The sequence below is a fragment of the Crocuta crocuta genome, unplaced genomic scaffold, assembly GCF_008692635.1.
Source record: "Crocuta crocuta isolate KB4526 unplaced genomic scaffold, BGI_CrCroc_1.0 scaffold153, whole genome shotgun sequence".
Classification (NCBI taxonomy): Eukaryota; Metazoa; Chordata; class Mammalia; order Carnivora; family Hyaenidae; genus Crocuta; species Crocuta crocuta.
In genome coordinates, this window is record NW_027529525.1 from 2,835,802 (window position 1) to 2,857,434 (window position 21,633).

At 42.2% G+C, this 21,633-nt stretch overlaps 1 protein-coding gene across 2 annotated transcripts in view; it reads left to right on the top strand.

Moving 5' to 3' along the window:
• Positions 1-1,656: 1,656 nt before the first annotated feature.
• PLA2R1 (phospholipase A2 receptor 1) overlaps positions 1,657-21,633 on the top strand; it is a 117,817-nt gene continuing 97,840 nt past the window's right edge. For both annotated transcript variants that reach the window (XM_077760968.1, XM_077760969.1), the window contains exons 1-2: positions 1,657-1,780; positions 19,737-20,120. In XM_077760968.1, the coding sequence (XP_077617094.1) occupies positions 1,672-1,780; positions 19,737-20,120 (493 nt within the window). In that variant the 5' untranslated portion in view covers positions 1,657-1,671. The remainder of the gene's footprint in view (positions 1,781-19,736; positions 20,121-21,633) is intronic.

Consider the following 21,633-nt stretch of genomic DNA (forward strand, 5'->3'; position numbering starts at 1 on the left):
ACAGATAAATGCTTTCTTCTTTTCCCCTCTGACAGATCAGAGACCTTCTGAGGTTCCTGCAGGACTGAAGACATGTTGCTACTGCCATGGTGAAGGCAGTGGCTTTCCCTTGTTCCCTATTTCACTCTGGTCTTTAATCCCATTTCCTGCCAGGGATCTCATCCCAGGTTCTGTTCTCCAGGGAACCATGCTAAAACAGTTTATTAGTCTGGTTGAGCCATCATAACAAAATATCATAGACTGGGTGGTTTAAACAAGAGACATTTATTTCTCACAGTTCTGTAGGCCAGAAAGTCCAAGATCAAAGTCCAAATTCAATTTTTGATGAGAGTGCTCTTCCTGGCTTGGATATGGTCACATTCTTCCTGTGTCCTTAAGTAGCCTTTCCTCCAGGACGACAGGTGGAGAGACCACTCCCTCTTCTTGTAAGGTCACTGATCCTATCTAGGATCCCACCTTTAAGACCTCATGAAACCTAATTAACTCTTAAAAGCTCTATCTCCAAATACAATCACATTGAGATTTGGGGCTTCAACATACGAACTGGGGGAGGAGGGTAAAATTCATTCTTTAGCAGACACTGTTAACTCAAAAATATTGGTCTGGTCTTTGCCAATAGACAGCTGAGAAGTGTCCTCCAAGATTCCATCACCTTCCTTTTTTTTTTTTTAGCTCCCTTCCCTCCCTCTTATATATATTAATGACTAAAGTCAAGGTCCTATTTAGGAATGGTCTTAGGTAGTTTGTTCTCTTGGATATTAAATGTTTCTAGTGCTCTACCGGTTATTTGAAATACTACAATTAGAAGAACTACATTCTAGTCTTTTCTTATTTACTAATTTAGGGACTAACGTTAGCTAGATTAAGGAGTGACTTAGAGCAAATAATTCTGCCTTTCTGGACTGTTTTTCTCAGCTATAAAGTGGGATAACAGCTGTAAAGTGGGGTAACCCAGGTATTTTGCTGAGTTAGGGGATCCAAGGAGAAGGAATGTGGGGGGGGGGACATTTTAAAAAAGAAAGGAGCTCAACAATGGAAGAATTTTGGGGTACTTGGAGGGAGGAGTCGGACGCACCCCGGAGATCTCCAATGGTTCACATTCTAGAGAGGATATCCAGCTTACTCCCAAAGAGCCTGGGTTCACAGAGCAGCTCAGTTTACTCTATGCTGCTTGCTGCCAAACCCGTGGTGTTTACCACAGTCCGGGTGGTTTGCAAACCCAGATGTTAGACTTCCTGTCCCAGGGATTCTCAGCTGCTCACCCCCAACTCCTCTTCGGCCTTCCCCAGGAAAGAGAAGGCTGCTGGAAGCAGAAGGAGCGTGCACGCTGTAGCCTCACCCTTCCTCTCTCCCCACCCCGAAGGCAGGAATTTCTGGGATGGGCAGATGGTCCACCTCCTCTTCCTCCTCCTTGCCGAAGCCGGAGTAGGTAGGGCGGGGAAAACGTCCGCAACTTCCCTATCTGCAGCCCAGAGCCCCGAGTGTCCGCATACTGTGGTGACAGGGGCGACGGAGTGGGTCTCCGGGACGCAGGGGCAGCGAGGCCCCGGGAGGGGTGGAGCACGGAGGGGCGCTGCGGTCCCGCCCCCAGCGCCGCAGCCGGCTGCTGCGACTGTGGAGCTGGCCGCCGAGAGCGTCACCCCGGCCACCCGGCGAGTCCAGTGGTTAGGGATGCTGTTGCTGCGGTCGCTGCCGCTGCTGCTTCTGCTGGGGGCGCCACGGAGCTTCACCGAGGGCGCGGCGATGGTACTTACCCCCGAGCCAGTCCTCGAGTGGCAGGGTGAGTGTCCCCCGGGCCGGAGGAACCAGATTGGCTCATCGGGGGCTGGGGTGGTTAAGGCAGAGGTGGAAGGGGTGTAGCTGGGGACAGGGAGGCATGAGCTGCCAAGGAACTAAGGCGGCCGGATTTATACGGTGGCCGCGTCTCGGTAGTCCCGAGAAAGCCGTCAAGATGGGCCAGTCCGGCAGCCGGACGGGCTTTGCACCCACTCTCGCCGCCCCACGTCTCCCTGCTCTAGCCCCCCGCACCCTCCTGGCTTTGGCGGGCGGAGAGGCAAGGGGCCTGGCCTGGGCTCGCAGGCAAAACTTGACTCAGCTGTGGCCCGGGGCCTGGCCGGGCACGAAGGGGTAGGAGATGTTTCAAAATATAGTCTCCGAGAGTTGTTTATTTGGAAGGATTATCTTTCGGATAAATGATGGCAAAAAGAGGTTCCATTTCATTCCCTCCCAAAGCAAGCGTTCTGGATGTGTGCCACCCCTCGCCCAGTGACCCTAAGCCAGGCCTCTACCCCTCTGCGACTTGGGGAAAAGAGTACTAAAATCTTTTCTATTAATACCTTGTAGACCAAACAGGGGGAGTGGAGCCTCTGCAGCCCCCATGAACTATATAAGCTGGCACAAATAACCCTCTAGGCTTCTCAGTTTCTCTCATCAGAGAAATGGGGTCTGTTATGTCCAGAGGACCACCAAGGATTAAATGAGATGGTTTGTAAGTCATTTGGTGTGCCAGTGAGCCAGAGTTCCTTCAAAGTCACTCCACAGCACAAGCGCACACCAGGTCAAGTCACCAAACACTCAATCAGCACCTAATACACATCCGACTCATAAAAGATTTGTGTAAAGAGTCATGAGAGAAGGTTGTTCTGCAGAAGCCCACTCTGGAGAATAACTGCATAGGTGCTTATGAGACAGAGGGAAGCCAGTGCCCAAAAGTGGAAGCCCGTGTGTGAAAGGAGGAGGCAGGTGGGGTGAGAAATAAACCAGGAGGAGGCTCCAGGCAGCCCCCATCCTCTCTGCCCTTGGGAATAAGTTTGGAAAGGAGGTAAAACAAGGTGTGGCCAATGCCTGTGTTCATGGTTTTTTTTTCCTTCTCAACATACTTTGCATACATTTTTGAGGTACTCTCACTTGGACTGTATCCTCTTGCACTCCCACAAGGCTTTATCGGGGACAGATTGAGTAATTCTCATTCTAAAATGGCCAAAGACCAGAGACCTCTTAACCCTCTTGGTAAGTTCAATAGAATGGTCCTGTGGATGTACATCTGACCCCTGGTATGGTCCATCTCCACTAAGAGTTTACCATACAGTGCTTATTACTTTACATTTAAAACGTGCCTGAATGCTAGGTATCTAGAACAGGGCAGCAGCCCATAGGACAGAAGCTGGACCCAAGCCACACAGAGAAAATGCACTGGTGATCCTCTGAGCCAGTGTTAGCACTAACGAGCTAATCCCTACTATATGTAGCAGACCCAAATCCTGGCCTGAGACAGTTTCTAATCAGTGCTTTCTTTTTAGTGGTCAAGGACACTCTGAAGTTAAAACTACCTGCTACCTCCTGTACACTCCAAGTGACAGTTTGCAAATCTTAAGGCATTTGACATAGTTGGCAGAGAGATTCTTCAGATATGAAAATGCTGTTACCGGTGTTCATGGAATATGGGTCTTAGAGAATGTGTGGCAGTGAATGAACCAATCCCTGCATAGGCTCCCCTCCCTGACTTCAATCCCCCACATCAGTGAAATTTCAAGTATAATCTGGATGGGTTTGACATCAAGTGTTTCCTGTTTATACAAAGATGGAAAAACAAAATGTTAGCATTGCAAGGGACCGGAGACATTGTCTACTCCAGCTGTCTGTTTTTCAGATGTGGAAGCTTTTACAGTTTTTTAAAATCATTCTTTGGAGGTGCCTCAGTTTACTGTTGTGTTCCACATGTGCCCCAACCACAGTGACTACCTTTATCTATGATTGGTATTCACAGAGCAGCCAGGGGAAATATGCATGTATTTTAGTTTTATATTTATTAATAAGGGATATGTAATAATCCAAGGCAGATTATACATGTAGTACTTTTTCATCTGAGTTGTTTAATACGTGTTGTTTACTATGTATTACTGATTGTTCTGATGTGTATTATAAGGATCCCAGCCTTGAGAGGCAGATGATGGATGCTATTGTGTTGACTTTTCAATCATTTATCAATAATTTCATGTTCAAAAATCAGTAGATATAGTGTCATATAATAGTTATGTTCATGGTCTCTGAGCCAAACTGTTTGGGTCCAAATCCTATCTCTACCATTTACCAGCTCTGTCACTTTGGGCAAGTTACTTAACATCTCTGTGCCTTAGTTTTCTCATATATAAAAATGGAGCTAATAATAGTACTCACTCAAGTGTTGTCCTTTGGTTTCAATATCACCGCATCACCATTTTCCTCTGGCCAATCCAGACTACTTTGACAGTTGATAGTCTTTTAATAATTATATACTGCCCTGCACACAGCACTGTACTTGGCATGTCTGTGTTGGCTGTAACGGGCTTCACTGTGATTCTAGAATCTGAGCTCTTCTAGCAAGTGCTGCGACTTGGTTGCCTCACTCACTCAGGTACCCCCAACACTGGGAGGGCAGGTGAGAGGATGAAGAAAGGAGTAGGCACTCTGGGGAAAAGTACACATAGTCTCTGCAGAGGTCGCTAAAGGAAATGAATGGGGGCAATAAAGAATTTTAAAGCTATGTTGAGAGCAGAAAATTATGTGAAATGACCCCAACCAACCTAATAATAGGAGAGTTTCCTCAGCAGCACTTATCTTCCCAAGGGGCAGGACTGGAGGGAGCCCATAGCTGTGTTAATCCTTGAGGATGGTCAGGGTAGGTAGGCTATTCTGAATGACTGGTGACCAGGGGAAGTGAGAGTGCTGATGAGGCTGAGGTCAAAGTTCATAACCATGGGGCCTATCTGGAAGAAGAAAGTGAACTGGGATAGATGGGTAGGGTCATCCCTTGAAATCCTGAGCCAACAGGAAGAGGAGTAAAGTGCTGAAGGCTTCAGCTATTCATTCACAATTTGTCAAGCACTGTGTGCTTTATCTCCCTTCCTGGTTTGGGTTCACCTGGAAGCAATCCCCAAGATACGTCTTAATCTTGATGTAGGTAGTTTATTTGGGAGGTGATTTTAGAAGACATGATGAAGGAGTGAGGGAATGAGACAGGGAAGGGAAGAAAGTCGTTACAGACAACTGGGGCTCAATTTCACAGGAGCCCTTCTGAGTGACTGTGGAGAATGCAGTGGACCCACTGAGGGGCAGGAAACAGAGGTATTTCTCCACCACCCTCCACTCCTCACTGATGAAGGTCCCTCCTGGGAGCCTAATCTTCTGGTCTCTGGAATGTCAGGGTAGGCGGTATGAGTAGGGAACCAATGGAATCTGCTACTCACCCCCAGATTAGAGAGATAAAAATATGAGTAGGATATGTCCCCAAGAGGCTGAGAGTCCAGAGACACATACAGAAACACAAACAAATGCAGTAGCTGTTAAAATAACAAGGAATGAGCAAAATTCTAAAGGGATAGAGAGAAAGGACTGACTTGAGGGGCTGCAGACTCACTGAAGGGCATTTTTCTTTTTCCTGAAGGAGAAGTAGACAGTTGCTACATGAGAAAAAGGAGATAGAGCATTCTGGAGGAAAGCATAGAATGCATGCAAAGGCAATAAGCTAAAAGTCTTTTCCTGGGCTTTTTTGGATAGAGGAAAAAGGGCCCACTGAAGGATATTCAGGCAAATGTGAGGCTCAGGCCACCTGGGAACTGAGAACTGGCCACTTAAATAAAGCAACTACTGTCTCTGCTTCTCTCTCAGGAGCTGCCTACTGGTCCCTGTTTGGTTCTTTCTGTGGGCTAGTTTCTTCTGCTTCAACTTGCAGGACCTTTCACATATAGCTCCCATAGCTTTGTTGGAAGACTTGTCTAATATCCTAGGAGAGGAATCTGGTCACGCTCATCATAGCATGCTGGTCAGTCCCTGTGCTCTGCTCTTGAATTAGAGGCCTTCCCATGGCTAGTAGGATGTAATAGTAGTATGAGGTACACACAGGGGTCTGCCCTTTAGGAGCTGTGGATAGAGTAGATCCTCAGAATAGGGGTGTGGCAGGACAAGACACTATGATATATCTGTATTTGGATGCATGCAAGAGATGAGGAAATGAAGAGTTTGGTTAGAGGCACTCTGTTGAAAGAAAATAAATTCTGGTTGGGTGAATTGGTTTAGCAAACTCTCTGTGGAGAAGAGCCTCATGAGTCTGGACTAAAGGGAACAAGGTCACACTTTTAAGTTTAGGAATGCCATGGTCAGTTTGGGACTTGAAGAGGGTAATTCTAGAGGGCAGGAAAGAGAGTATCTGAGAGGTTAAAGCAATTGCCCGTGAAGGAAGACATTGATGACATGAGCTAAAAAATCAGTTGCAGCAGGAATACTGAGGATTAAAAAGTTTGGACTTAAGAAATACAGGCTAAAAAAGGAGGAAAATTAAAATTAATAAGCTTAGCGAAAGACATGAGAGAAATGGAAGAATAAGAGGGGCAGTGGTTATACAATAGGAATAACAAGTTTTGGAGATGGATACATTCTTGGTATAACCAGGTCCATGATGTTGTTGTAGAAGCAATCGCTAAAGTGGGTAACAGGTGAAAGAAGGTCCCTGGGGCAGAGAATGTTGAGGAACCGAGAATCCATGACAGTACAGACGTAGGTGTCTGAAACAAAAGGTTCATTTAAAAAAAAAAAAAAAACATTACCTAATACAATGTGTTACTACTCATCTACTCAGTTCCATTCCATTTGATTTTGTAACATGGATTATGACACACTACATTGATATCATGATCCATTAATGAGCCATGATCTGTGATGGAGAACCCACTGGGCCAGAGTGCTGGGGCACCTGTATGGAAATTAAAAGCATTGAGGTGGAGAGGACAACGGGGAGCCCACTGGCATCAAAGTCATAGCAAAAGTAAGGAAGAGATTCAGGATGATGCACCCTGGTGTTGAGGAAGGGAAGATGGAGTGCCGTGTGGGAGAGGTTTCTGAAAGAGGGTGATGGGAAGAGCCACCACCTAGATACAGCAGTGGGGAGATGCTATGACCCTGAGACTTTTCCCATAGCTTTAATTCTGATACAAAGATAACAATGGCCCCCTTGACTGCTTCTAATAGTATCTAACATTTGGAGACTTGATTACTGTGTACTATTTTACATACATTAACACACTGAACCTTCACCACAATGAGGTATGTACTATTAATACATACTCTTCTTTACAGATGAAGAAGGTTAAATAGCTTACACCTACAGGAATTTGAAGAATGTGAATTCAAACCAGATACTCAAGCACAAATGGAAAAGACACCCCCTCCCAAAGCCTTGTGACCTCATAAAATAGTCCATTTTGTATCCTGCTGTTTGATGGGAGCATGTGATTTGATTTTGTGATAGGAGGAACAGGAAGCCAGCCTCTTCTTCTCTGCAATTCCTCCTTTTATAAGCCAGTACTTCTACATGTAAGAGTGAATATTTTCATAAAACAGAAAAGCTATTGACTAAAAAAAATGTTCTAGGCAATTCCTACACCCCTGAGCAATGAGCCATTCTCCTAATCTGGAGATTTGGAATTTACGTAAAAGCCTGATCAGATACTGGTTTAACTGTCCTTCCCGGCCATCAGACTCCAACCATCTGACTCTGTTTACCTATCTTCACTGTCATCTCTCAGCATCTCTTCCACTTCATAATTTTCTCATCCTAGCTTCTCTGACTGGCTGCTTTCCTTACAAGTCTTTGAGAGTCATCATAGACTTCCAGTTTTCGTGGTGCTTTATTTTTCTCACTAAGCTTGTAACCTCTTCCCATTCTTGGTTTTCACAGTAACTGATATCACACAATGCAAGTTCCAAGCCAATGACCAGAACAGTTGAGTCACAGAGAGCTCAGATATCTCCTCATTTTCTTTCCTTGATTTAACAATTTGCTTATTTATATCCAGTTTCTTGAAGAAATGATTCCTTTGTTTTGCCTCTTCTAAACTCATCCCTTTGCAATGAATCTTCATATTATCTATCAAAGTAATGTAGTTGAGACATTTATAGAGGCTTGCCTCCACTTTCTTTTAGAAATTATCCTTGGGGCACCTGGGTGGCTCAGTCACTTAAGAGTCCGACTTGACTCTTGATTGTTGCTCAGGTCATAATCTCACAGTTTGTGAGTTTGAGCTCCAAGTCAGGCTCTGACTCTGGCATTCTGTCTCTCCCTCTCTTTCTGCCCCTCTCTTATGTGTGCTCTCTCTTTCTCAAAAATAAATAAATAAACATTAAAAAAAAGAAGAAGAAATTATCCTCGAAAGCCTTTTAGGAGATTTTCCAATACAAAGCTAGGAACATAAATTATATTTCTTTAATTTTTCAGAGTGAAAGGACATATAGTTCATAAAAGAAACAAACAAAACAGTGAATACCTTATAAACACTGTATTAAGTCATTTATAGAAAAATATTTTATAAAGCCACGCAAGAAAAATAGAGGAATATTATTAAAATTTCTGTATATCAGGTTCTGTGATACAGAGCTAAACAAAACAAACAAGAAGATTCTGCTTTTATGTGTGGCCATGTGATTTTAAATTTATGACACTTTCCAGGCTACTATAGTTCCAAAGAAATATGTTAGCATGCAAAGTAAAAGAAGTCAGTCAGAGAAAGACAAATACCATATGATTTCATTCATATGTGGAATTTAAGGAACAAAGCAAATAAGCACATGGAGAAAAAGAGCGAGCAGGAGAGAGAGAGAGAGACAAGAAACAGATTCTTAATTATAGAGAACAAACTGATGATAACCAGAGGGGAGGTGGGTGTGGGTATGAATAAAATAGGTGATAGGGATTCAGAAGGGCCCTTGTCATGATGAACACTGGCTGTTGAATGCAAGTATCGAATCACTAAATTGTACACCTGAAACTAAATTACACTGTATGTTAACTAACTGGAATTTAAATGAAAACTTAATTTAAAAAAAAAGTAAATGGCTAACCTAAAAACATATTCAGCCTCCCAGGTAATAAAATAAACACACACACACACACACACACACACACACACATAAAAAAGAGAAATATGCTAGTAAAAATATTTTACTATTTCTGGCTTTTGGCATTCTGCTCTTGAGAACTTTCCTTTTTAATAATGAAAATATAAAGAGGAAATTCAAAGTGGTTATCTAACTGAAAACATTGTCTTATTTGGCACTATCCATGCTCAATGTCAAGATTTGCTTTTTTTTTTGTTAACATTTATAAAGTGATCATAGTAACTGAGGTAATCCTTATCAGGATCTTGTGAAGGCAGTGTTATTATTACACCCATTGTACAGATGGTGGTTTAGCTTCAAGTGGTTCTACCCTAAAAGAAATGCTCTGCAGTTTGCCAAAGTCTTTTCTCCATGGTGTTAGCATTGTTCAAGTAAGAACAGGGTAGGCTTCATCAGCATGTGGCCAATGAAGACACAAAGCCCCATGTTTAGCAGGGCATCACACTTGGAGTTCAATGTTCTGTGACTCTGGGTCTTGGAATTCTTAATAATTATAATATTTGAATTTGTGCTTTGGGCATGACATCTCATGAGACAGTAGAGCATGAGCCAGAAGCTAGAAGCCTCAGCTTAGGCTCAGTTCCACTGTGTCACCTCTCTAGATCCCCTGGATGGGTTCTAAGCTTCCTGCCCACTCCTACCCTCCACCCACTGTGCCAATCAGATTGTGTTGGGGTGACAGAAGGTCCAGGGTTTGGTAGTAAATTGGCCAGTAACATCTCAGGGAAAGGCAAGGCAGCAGCTGTCCTCACTGGGCTGACAGCACCAGGCATATTTGGTGAGGACTGAGTGAGGAGGCTGTCATCTAACTCCAGTCCAAGTACTGAGTGTGATTCCAGAACTTTCTGGCACAGATGTTGCAGTCCCTCCTGAACTCATAGGAAGTGGAGATTGACTTGACTTCCTTGCCCTAAGCAGGGCCCCACATTTTTATTTTACTCTGGGCCCTGAAAATAGGTAGTCAGTCTGAATCAGAAGCATGGGGACTATTATGGTTTTAATTTATATGTTGAAAATTTATATGTTGAAGTCCTAACCCCCATCACCTCAGAATGAGACCTTATTTGGAGATAGGGCCTTTATGGAGGTAATTAAGTTAAAAATGAGGTGATTACGCCAGTCAGAGTGGCTAAAATGAGCAAATCAGAGAACTCTAGATGCTGGCGAGGATGTGGAGAAACGGGCACCCTCCTACACTGTTGGTGGGAATGTAAACTGGTACAGCCCCTCTGGAAAACAGTGTGGAGGTTCCTCAGGAAACTAACAATAGAACTCCCCTATGACCCAGCAATAGCACTGCTAGGAATTTACCCAAGGGATACAGAAATGCTGATGCATAGGAGCACATGTACCCCAATGTTCATAGCAGCACTCTCCACAATAGCTAAAACATGGAAAGAGCCTAAGTGTCCATCAACAGATGAATGGATCAAGAAGATGTGGTTTATCTATACCATGGAATACTACATGGCAATGAGAAACAATGAAATCTGGCCATGTGTAGCAACATGGATGGACCTTGAGGGTGTTATGCTGAGCGAAATAAGTCAGGCAGAGAAGGACAAATATCATATGTTTGCACGTATAGGAGGATTAGGAGGAACTTGACGGAGGAACAAGGGGGAGAAGAAGGGCGGAAATGGTGGGGGAAAGGGAGAGAGGCAAACCATGAGAGACTCTTGAATGCTGACAAAAACTGAGGACTGATGGATGTGGGGGGGAGGGGGGATGGGCATGGAGGAGGGCACTTGTGGGGATGAGCACTGAGTGTTATGTGGAAACTAATTTGACAATAAACTATTTGTAAAAAAGAAAAAATAAATAAATAAAATTTTAAAAAAATGAGGTGATTAGGGTAGACCCTAATTTAATATGACTGGTGTCCTCATAAGAAGGGGAAATTGGAGGGGCGTCTGGGTGGCTCAGTCAGTTAAGCGTTGGACTTCGGCTCAGGTCATGATCTCATGATTCGTGGGTTCGAGCCCTGCATTGGGCTCTATGCTGACAGCTGGCTCAGAGCCTGTAGCCTGCTTCAGATTCTGTGTCTCCTTCTCTCTCTGACCCTCCCCTGCTCACATTGTCTCTCTCTCTCTCTCAGAGATAAATTTAAAAAAAAAAACATTAAAAAATTTTTTTAAAAAAGAGAAAGGGAAATTGGAACACAGAAATATGTACAGAGAGTAGATGATATGAAGAGGCACAGGGAGAAGACACCCATCTACAAGACAGGGAGGGAGCTTGGGCCAGATCCTTCTCTCACAACGCAGAGGAAGTCAATCCTGCTGACACCTTGATTTTTCACTTCTAGCCTCCAAATCTATGAGCCAATAAATTTCTATTAAGTCACTCACTTTGTGGTACTTTGTAATCACAGGCCTAGCAAACGTACAGGGACTAGCAGTGTATCTATCATTAAAAGTTGCTATGGTTTTTGTGTTAATTTCTAACTACCAGTTAAGTATATGTATTTTTTTTTCTTAAATGGGTGTATTATTAAAGCACCTAAGATAGAAATGCTTCTGTATTCAGAAATGCCACATCATTTCCAGGATTGGTCGCTGGCGGAGTTGTTTTCTGTTTCTGTTTGTTTTGATGACCTACCTAGTCTTTGAATCCTATCCCCAGGGCTTCAACATGCAGGCTTTTGTGAGGGAAGTTTAACTGTGTTCTGTCTTACTCTGCCTTGCCTTAACTTGCTCTTTGTAGTGAGGCTCCCCAGTGACTGACGTGGTATATTTTCAACACAGTCTACAAGATGATAACAGAGCTGCTGTGAATAAGGATTTTTATACCAGCAACGTCTGTTAGATACTTTCAAGTTAAAGACAAAATGATGGATGAATAGACTAAAAGCTAAAAGGGAAAAAAAATGTTTTCAGTTCAGTTTAAAAACTCATTGGTAAGATACAGATAGATACAGTGAAGAACTTCAGAAGAAATGAGATTTTTCTGCAAGGGTTGGCTACTGTTAAAGAGGAAGGGACTGGAGGGAACCAGGAGAAGCCGAGAGTGGCAAAGACAGTCTAAAAGGGTTAATCCCCTTCACACAGGGGTTGGTAACAGGCAATTTGAATCCCCACAAAACTGGAGCCAAGCTGGTGGAGCTGATTAGCAGAGTTTCATGTTTCCCCCATGTGAGAAGTAGTATTATGTGCCCCCATGGAATGGGGAGTGGTGATTTGGGAAGATTAGAGAGAAAAGGGGAGAGAACAAGTAAAAAGATTTAGCAAATGGGATCCCATGGGCCTGTGGAGGTGGTGATTATCCAGGTTCAGAAGCTGCAGGAGAAATAAAGAACACTGAAAATCAAGGACAGTGCTAGGGCAGAGAGACGGAAGTTCTGACACAGGATAAGGAGATATTTTAAAATGCACTTTACCTTTTAGTTGATTAACAGAAGGCAATTGAGAGGTAGCCACAAGCTTTGTTAGGTGCTGTCAGATTAAGAGACAAACACCAAATCTCAGATGATTTGAGATAAAATGCAAATGTGCATGCAGAGAGAGCCAGGAAGGGCAGGCACACCTTTCACTTTGTTCTGTGGGACTGTTTTTTAAGTACAATGCATATGCTGCAAGCATCAGAAATTCCTTGCTTATTGGTTTGGAAAGTCATATTAAGAATCCAGATTTTCTGCATCATTCAGCCATGAACAGGACTTGATTCAGCTGGTTACCACATCCTTTCCTGCTACAAAGTAATCTAAGTAAGGAACACAGATCTGAATCCATTGTTCACTGGATAGGACAAACCCAAATTTGTGTAGCTGGAAAAGGTCAATACATCTCAAGAGAGAAGATGCTTACCTTCAGATTGGTTTGAGGAGAAATGTCCTCCCCACTACCTTCTGGACCCTTTCTGGGTCCAAACTGAAATACAGTAGCCCCCTCTTTTTCATGGGAGATTCATTCTGAGACTCCCAATGGATGCCTGAAACTACAGATAGTACCAAACCCTATATATACTATAGTTTTTCCTATACGTATTTATGATAAAATTTAATTTATAAATTAGGCACAGTAAGAGATTAACCACAATAATAAAATAAAACAAATATAATATACTATGATAAAAGTTATGTGAATGTGGTTTCTCTCTCAAAATACCTCATTGTATTGTACTCACCCTTCTTCTTGTGATTATGTGAGATGATAAAATATCTATGTGAAGAGATGAAATAAGGTGAATGTTGTGAGTATTATAACATAGTATTAGGCTACCTGTGACCTTCTGATGATACATCAGAGGGAGGATCGTCTGCCACCTGATCACAGTTGAGCTTGGGTAAATTGAAACTGCGGAAAGCAAAATGGAAGATAAGGGAGGAGGGGGACTGTACTGTCAGAACAGAAAGGAACTAAACAGATTCAAGAGATGATACAGGGCAGGGAGTGCATGAGCCCAGCACCAGCTGTGTGGGTGGATACTGTAGAAGAGCTTTAAACCCAGGGAAATGGGGTGGGAGATTGAAACTGGATTGCATTTGGCAAGCTGTGGCTTCCTAATAGCTTGTCATAAGCATTGTACTTGATGTGAACCATGTATGTGAACTTTTCCTTCCAGTTCCCTTAACATAGAGGAGCAGAGAAGCCGACTTTTTATGTGCAGTTGGATTAGGTGGCCACTGTCATGGTTGAATTTATTGAATGCCAGAAAGCCTTTTGCTTGCCTAAAAATCCACCGTAAAAAGAACTTCACTTTAGGAATTGTTTTATTGTTTGTTTCAAGTGTTTTAGTGTGAAAAGTCCAGAAACCTCACGAAGTCTTAACACTTCAAACCTTATCTTATTCACTTACCACTTCAAACCTTCAGCCATTTCTAAGAGCTGACTAAAGCAAAAGAGAGTACCACAAAGCAGGTAAAGGTCATTGTAAGGGGTGCTGAAAATGAAGTGGGAGTGGGGAACCTCAAGAGAAATGTCCTACAGACACCCCCAATCGTCACTGTTCAACCAGACACATCAGACTATAATAGTAGCCTTAGGCTTTAGACCCCAACCTCATAGTGTCATAGAAATTGGCAGGCATCTGCCAGCTAGCTAGACACCTGAGCTAGAAAACAAGTCATTGCAGCTACTTTTTCCAGAATCCTCCCATTCCATCGATTGGCAAATCTTGTCACTTATTCCACCTCTGAATTATATTTCTGGTGACCAGAGTCTCACTATTCCCTCCTTTCCTTTCTCGCCACAACCAGCTGAATTGACACCTTCTGTCCCCTTGCTGGATCACAGCAAAAGTCCTCAGACTGTGCTCCGGTTCCGTTCATAGACTGTCTTATCCCACCTAAAGGAGAACTCCTCCAGGCCAGGAATTTGGACATTTGCCTCACACCAATATTCCTACCACCTAAAACAAGGCTGGGTACACAGTAAGTGCTCAATAAATGCTTTTGCTGAATGATTCACCATGCCAGTTCAACTACACCACAGCCTCAGTCATGCTTTCTATTATTCCCATTTCTCCCTCACATCTGAAGAAAAAAAGACAAATTTTTGAATAAAATTCAAGTTCTTCATAAAATGACCCCAAACCACCTCTTTCCAACTTTATATTCTATAACCACCAAAGTCTTTTATATTGGTAGGCTCTCATCAACCTGGAGCTGATTATTTTTGGCACTTCTGAGCTTTGGTGACATTCGCTCTGTCCGGAATGCCCCCTTGTCCACCTTACCAGCTGTACATCTATAGACCTCTTCCACTATTCTTTTCTCTCTCTGCCCTGAGAACAGGTACTCATGCCTGGCCACCAAGGTACCTCCGTGTGTGACAACTGTTAGGTCCTAATAAATGACTGGCAAATGAGAATGTGTGTGTGTGTGTGTGTGTGTGTGTGTGTGAGACAGAGAGAGAAAGAGAGATTGCAATAAGGAGAGATTTCTCTGATAGGCCAAACTTATCTCTTCTAGCTCTGGCTTCCACCTCACTGTGCTTATCTATACCTCTGATGTCAGAATATATCTTGACATTGTTATAGTTCTTTTCATGCATTTCATGATGTATTCCTGGGGATTACATCGACTCCTCGAGGGCAAACACTATGACGTACATATCCTTTTTTCTGCAGTCTTCCTAACACATATGAAACTAGGAACTGAAAAAAATGTTCTTTTGAGATTTTAAGTCCTCTACCTCAAATTGTTTGGCAACAATCTGCAGCAGTTTGTTAAATACATACATATTTAACATACGTAAATAAAGCTAGACCTAGACCTATATGGTCCTCACTATGCATATGGATATTAAACTTCTAAGACAAAATGGATTTGGAAAAAATATAAAAGATGATTTGACTAAATAACCTTTCCAGTCCCATGCAGACTTAAAGTTCATGATTCTGGGTTTATGGATAAAGTCAGTCTCCTCCAGGGAAACCTGGGTGGCTCAGTCGGTTGAGTGTCCATATTAGGCTTAGGTCATGATCTCACATTCATGAGTTCGAGCTCTGCATCAGGCTCTGTGCTGATAGTTCAGAGCCTGAAGCCTGCTTCAAATTCTGTGTCTGTGTCTCTCTCTGCCCCTCCCCTGCTCACACTCTGTCTCTCAAAAAAAAAAAAAAAATGTTAGTCTGCTCCAAATGGTCTCATCCCTTCCAGTGTTCTCAGTCTCCTCCCTGGAAAATGGGCAAGTGCGTGCATACACACACACTCTTCCCACTCAGAATGATCTGATGACACCAAAAAGTCATATCCACCTCACACATGACAAAGAATACCCAGGCAAGTATTCTGAATTCTGGGCTATTTTCTTGTTCTTATTTTTCATCACTTGTTTTTAAGGGCTATTTTCTCTTTTTATCTGAGAGACAGAGCACGATTTGGGGAGAGGGGCAGAAAAAGAGAAAGAGAGAATCTTAAGCAGGCTCCACACTCAGCGGGGAGCCCAACACAGGGCTCTATCCCACAACCCTAGGACCCTGGGATCATGACCTGAGCTGAAATCAAGAGTCAGACATTCAATCGGCTGAGCCACCTAGGTGCCCCAGGGCTATTTTAAATGTGGTTATAATGTTTTCTTTGGAACTGATTGAACTCCCTTCTTTTCATTAACTAAGAGTGTTCTCATGATTTCAGAAGAAATAAGTATACTTTTAAGGGACAGATAGTTAGGCAAATAATTTCTCTATCTCTAGTGCCGTACTCAGTGCCTACCACATGGCTAGCACCCAACAAATACTTGTGGAATGAAGTAATTTTCTATATGCAGTCCAAAAAGGATTACCTTAAGCTTAAGTTCCACACTTGATCAAGGAAGCATTCTCCTCCCATTCCTTCAAAAAGTACATGTTATCCTATGGGGGCAAAGGGTAGGTCTAAAATGATCTCCTCAGAAGAACCCAGAAGTAGAAAAAAGAACCACTGTCTTCCATAGATTTCAATCCACAGAATAAGAAAGAATGAATATTAGCTTATAAGTTGCTTCTAGTAAATCAATCCTTTTTCTCCTCTTAAACTTATAATTATGAAGGGAAGTATAATAACATTTTACTGCAAAGAGATTTAGTAATTCTGGCAGTACTTCATTAATCACTTAATCGGTGTTCAAGCAGAACTGATGTCCTTGACATATATAATCAATCTTGATTCCTCCCACATTTGGTTTTCATTCTTTTTGAAACCTGACTATAAACACTAAGGATTGGTGGCTTTTTTTCATGTTATGTGTTTGTAACAGACAGCCCATATATGCATATAATAATAATCAGAATATTGATACCTATATCGGGTCTCCTCATAGTTTATTTGAAGGCAATTGTTTTCTCTTCAGTGAATTTATGGAGATTAATGGTGCCAGGACCAGATTCTATTATAGTTTAATGGGAAAATGGGATTGGGTCATTTTTTAGCCTAGTATGGCATAGTATTCCTTTGGAGATGACATATTTATTGTTATTGGTAAGCCAGAGCTACTTGTTTATGATACATTCTGAGGAACTTTTCCAAAGCTACATTCTAAAGGCAGCTGGGCATGAAAACATAATAACACTCCAAAAGTGAACAGCATGGGATTAGGTTTGTCTAATACCTTCTGCTTCAGGAAGGTATTTTTATGATCACTGGTGTAACTACAGAAGTTCTGATTTCACCACTCCTTTCTCTTAACACTTAATAATTTGGACATCAATAAACATTTATTCATCCAAAATGTTAGTGATATATAATGTCTATGTTGACTTACAGACCATCCATTTGCGTATCCATACACTGCTTGTCAATATTATGTGTTTTTCGCTTTCTTATGAGAGCTGCAGTATAGAGTTTACAGTAGATACTAGTTTGGAAGTTGAAAATATGGAGACTCTTAATTCATGATTGCACATATATTTAAACACATAAGAAAAGAAATTTGTTATCTGGCTTTTGAAGAGTACTTTTCCTCCATAAAAGGTGATCTCAGGATCGTTTAAAACTAAAAAGTCTACTCACTCTATGTACTGCAGAAGCTAGAGGAAAATTAATTTTTCTGCTAATGGTAGAAGAGAAGTCTTTGGGGGATGTTCAAATTAGCACTCTTCAGGTGTTCAACCAGATCTACAGTTGTATCTGCAGACCAAGAATCAGGAAGCCAGAGGGAGAATAGATACAATAATAACACTAACAACTTGCTGAAGTCTTCCTGTGCCAAAGCAGTGTGTGATGTGCTTTGCAGGGGTTATTTAATGGAATACTCTTAATATCCCTATGAGATCGGTATCACACATGCTCCCAGTTCAAAAAGGAAAGGTGAGGCTCACTGAGATTAAAAAATTTGCCCAAAGTTCTGGACTGATCTGTCTGATTTGAGAGCCCTCAACCACTAGCCAGGTAGGCTGTTTGCCCATTTTAGGTGTATAAACTGAGGCCCAGAGGGCTGAGGTCCAGCCAGTAAGTAGGTGGATATATTTGAACATGTAAATGATATAGAAGCTAAACTACAGAACAATCATAGTAAAATGATTATCCTTTAGTGATAAATTAATGAAACTCTGAGCTAGCTAGAAAGTAATTAGTAGATTACAACAGAAATTAAGGTTAACATTCTACCCAGGCATGAAAAGGTGAAAAGAAGAGTTGGAGAGAAGGTTAATTATCAGCGTCTACATCACTTTGGCAAGGGGCAGATTTGATCTTGAATGACTATTACTAATAACTGTACAGACATGGTCTTCATTAAGAAAACAAATTTTCTGATCTAAATGAAATCTCCCTAAAACCATTCATTCTCTTCCCCCACCCAAACACACACTCCCATCTCTTTTGCTCTGGTATATGACGATCAAAGCAAATTTCTGACAGCTAATTCAACTCCTCAAATACATGTTTCTAAGTAAGGTTATCAATTATTAAGTGAAGTATAGCTATCATTAATACATTGGCAATCTTTTTAACAATGTCTTAAGTGATTTTGGTTACTGTAAATCAGTTCTCAGCCTGAGTAACTTGGGAAAAAACAAAATAACTTTTACCAAAATGAAGCACTGTCCCCATGCACCAATGCACAAGGAAGCTCATTCTGTGTTGTTCCAAATCCCTAGAAGGCCTCTCTGTCTATCACTTCTATGCCCCTGCCACAGGACATGACTTGCCCTAAACTGTGGCCATTTTAAGGGAAACTGATAATATCCCTTCAGGTTTTTAACGGCTGGACAGGAGGTAAACTACAAGAAGAGAAAAAAGAACTCTTGGGCATGATCAGACATTCTGAGCTGAGTAACTCAGGAAGCCTAGGCCTGCCTGCCTATGTAGGCAGGCCTGTGCAGCTGCTAGTGCATCTAATCACCATCAAGCATTTACTGAACTTCTACAATGCATTCAGTACACTCTGTGCTTAGACTGAAGATAGTAGACACAGCTTCAAGAAAATCTGTGGGAGGACAAGTTCATAATTGTATAACTGGTGTCTTCCAGGCCAGTGACGAGGTATAGTCAGATGGCAGGCAGGTAGCTAATACCCATTCCTTGGCTGGGCCCTACTAGATTTTCCACAGGAAATTCACTCAAATCTCTCCGGGGGGTTAGAGGTTCAGAGGTGCATCACAAAAGCCTACTTTCTCCATATTCCCCTGTGGACTGTGTGGTTTTGCCTCTGCCATGGTGCTCCAGTACCTCTCATGTCTCCATCCATGATGCAGGCCCTGTGCTAGGCTCCTGGGCATCCACCTGCTGCTGGTACCACTTAACAAGGCTTCTCCTGTGAAGAGGCCATCCCCACAGCAAATGTCCACACTTTTTTACTCTACATGGACCCAGCACAGAGAGCAAACTGAAGAATCTTTCTTCCCCCACCAGCTTTACACCTTGTATCAAGACATAAAGCAGCACTTCACTTCTATCCTTTCAGTTTTCTATAGGAATTGATGGTAGAACTTTTCATTTCAGTGGCCCTTGATTCAACTGCCATGTTTCTAATATTCAGGCATTTGTCTGAAGAAAACCAAAAGATCACCATGCCTCTGGGCATGCAATGTCCCTCCCATTTAGCCCTGGGTATTATTACTGATCCCTGCTCTCTATCCAGTTGTGGCGAACTCCTTCACCATAATACCTTTCCCGTGTGGATTAATAGGCAGCCTTTGCTACTGTATGGCCAGGGAGGTCTTAGATCACATTCTCATTAGTTCCAACAAGTCCATTTATATTTCCTAAGAAATGCTTCTATTGTGCAAATAAAGCCCTTCTGGTGGACCCATCCATCAACTCCAGATCTGTTCAAAATGGCTGTAAATTGTCACATACAACATCTTTGACATGCACACCGGGGGTCCTCATGACACTAGTTAATGATATATGAAAGTTCCATGCCACATTTTCTATTTTGTTGTTTCAGATAAAGGAATATTCATTATCCAGAGTGAGAGCCTCGAGAAATGCATTCAAGCAGGCAAATCTGTGCTGACCCTGGAGAACTGCAAACCAGCAAACAAACACATGCTGTGGAAGTGGGTTTCAAACCACCGCCTCTTTAACATAGGAAGCAGTGGTTGTCTGGGTCTGAATTTATCTAATCCAGAGCAGCCACTAAGCATATATGAGTGTGATTCTATTCACGTTTCCTTGAGATGGCGCTGTAACAGGAACATGATCACTGGCCCTCTCCAGTACATGGTGCAGGTGAATCACAACAACGTGCTTGTGGCCTCATGGAAATATCTTCATAAGTGGATTTCCTACATGTCAGGTGGTGGAAGCATTTGTGAATATCTGCACAACGGTAAGAAATAATTTAAATAAAAGTACTCGTGATATAATGTATTTAGGAAGATGATCCCTAGGTAAAGATTTGTAAATTATATTATATGACAGCACCCAGCCTCAAGGGACTTCTGCTAATACATTTTAGTTGCTTACTCGCTTATCATAAAAGGATTATTGGAATCTTCAAATGAACTTGGTAAATTCAGTTAGTGAAGCAAAACTCAGAATTTAAAGGTGTTAGAGGAGAAAACACTGAAATAACTCTGAGAATCAATGGAAAGGGGAAGAAAGAACAGAAGGATAGGAGAGAACGAGAAAATAAAGGAGGAAGATAAAGTCTTTGAAGACTTGTCAGGATGAATAGAAGAACCTCTCCTGCTACCATTTCCGTTATTGTAAAAACTCAGCCCCATAGATGAGCACTGAGTGTTATGTGGAAACTAATTTGACAATAAACTATTTGTAAAAAAAAAAAAAAAAAAAGAGAAACTCAGCCCCATAAATGAGCATGTCTACAGAGCACCTGAATGCCTCCTCATGCCTGACTGGCATTCATGTGATGATCATGCACGAGGCATTGAAAGGTAAACCACACACTACTGTCAGGAACAACTGACAAGTGTCAAGCGATGGGAAAGAATGGTTTCAGGAGTGGGAGCTCTCATTTTCCATAGTTCTATAATATTTGGCATTCTGAGCAAGAAAAAAAAATGATAAAATGGCATAAATTCTGAAACTGCAAACTTGCCTCTTAGATTCTGTTCTGTAGCTTTCTTCATTCATTCATCCATCCATCACATATTTATTGAGCAGTGACTATTTCTCGGGTGTAAGGCTGGGCATTTAATTTATAAAAGCCAACAAGACAGATGTGGCTCCTGACCTCATGGTGCTCTGTAGAATTATACCTTAATGAGAGTATATCCTTCTAAGAACTCTATACCAGCTCTAAGAAGGAGAGCAAGGAACTCCTACGATCCTAAGCAGGACTTTCTCCTGTACCTATAAGAAAGGAATGAAAAAGCCAAGAGCAAGCCATTTTCAGGACTCAGTACAATAAGCAAGTGCTGCAAGCCAGCACTCAATAGTCTACAGTCCTAAGGAAGAACTTAATATTTTGCTTTGGGTTAATTTTTTAGGCAGATACTCACATTCCTATGCACTCAAGCAAAGACTGAGCAGAAGTCAGAGGACTGAAATAAGGGGATGTATCCTGAAATACCTGTAGTTCCTAAACAGCCCAAACTTCTAGGGCTGGGGATATGGGGTGCTTTCAGTCTAGCCCCTGCCAGTTGTGGGGAAGGAGTGGAAGGAGTCCATTCCAGGACCTGTTAACTTAATTGAAGGCAGTCCTTATCCCCCTCACCATTGAAAGCCCCCATTGAGTCATGCTTAAGGCCAAGGATGCCCGATTATTGTAATACTCTGAGAAGACAGCCAACAGGCCACCTCTTCACACTTCTCTCTCCTCGAGTATTGTAGAGGCCTCCTAGCTATCATCCCATTTTCTTCTCTCTCCCTATAGGTTC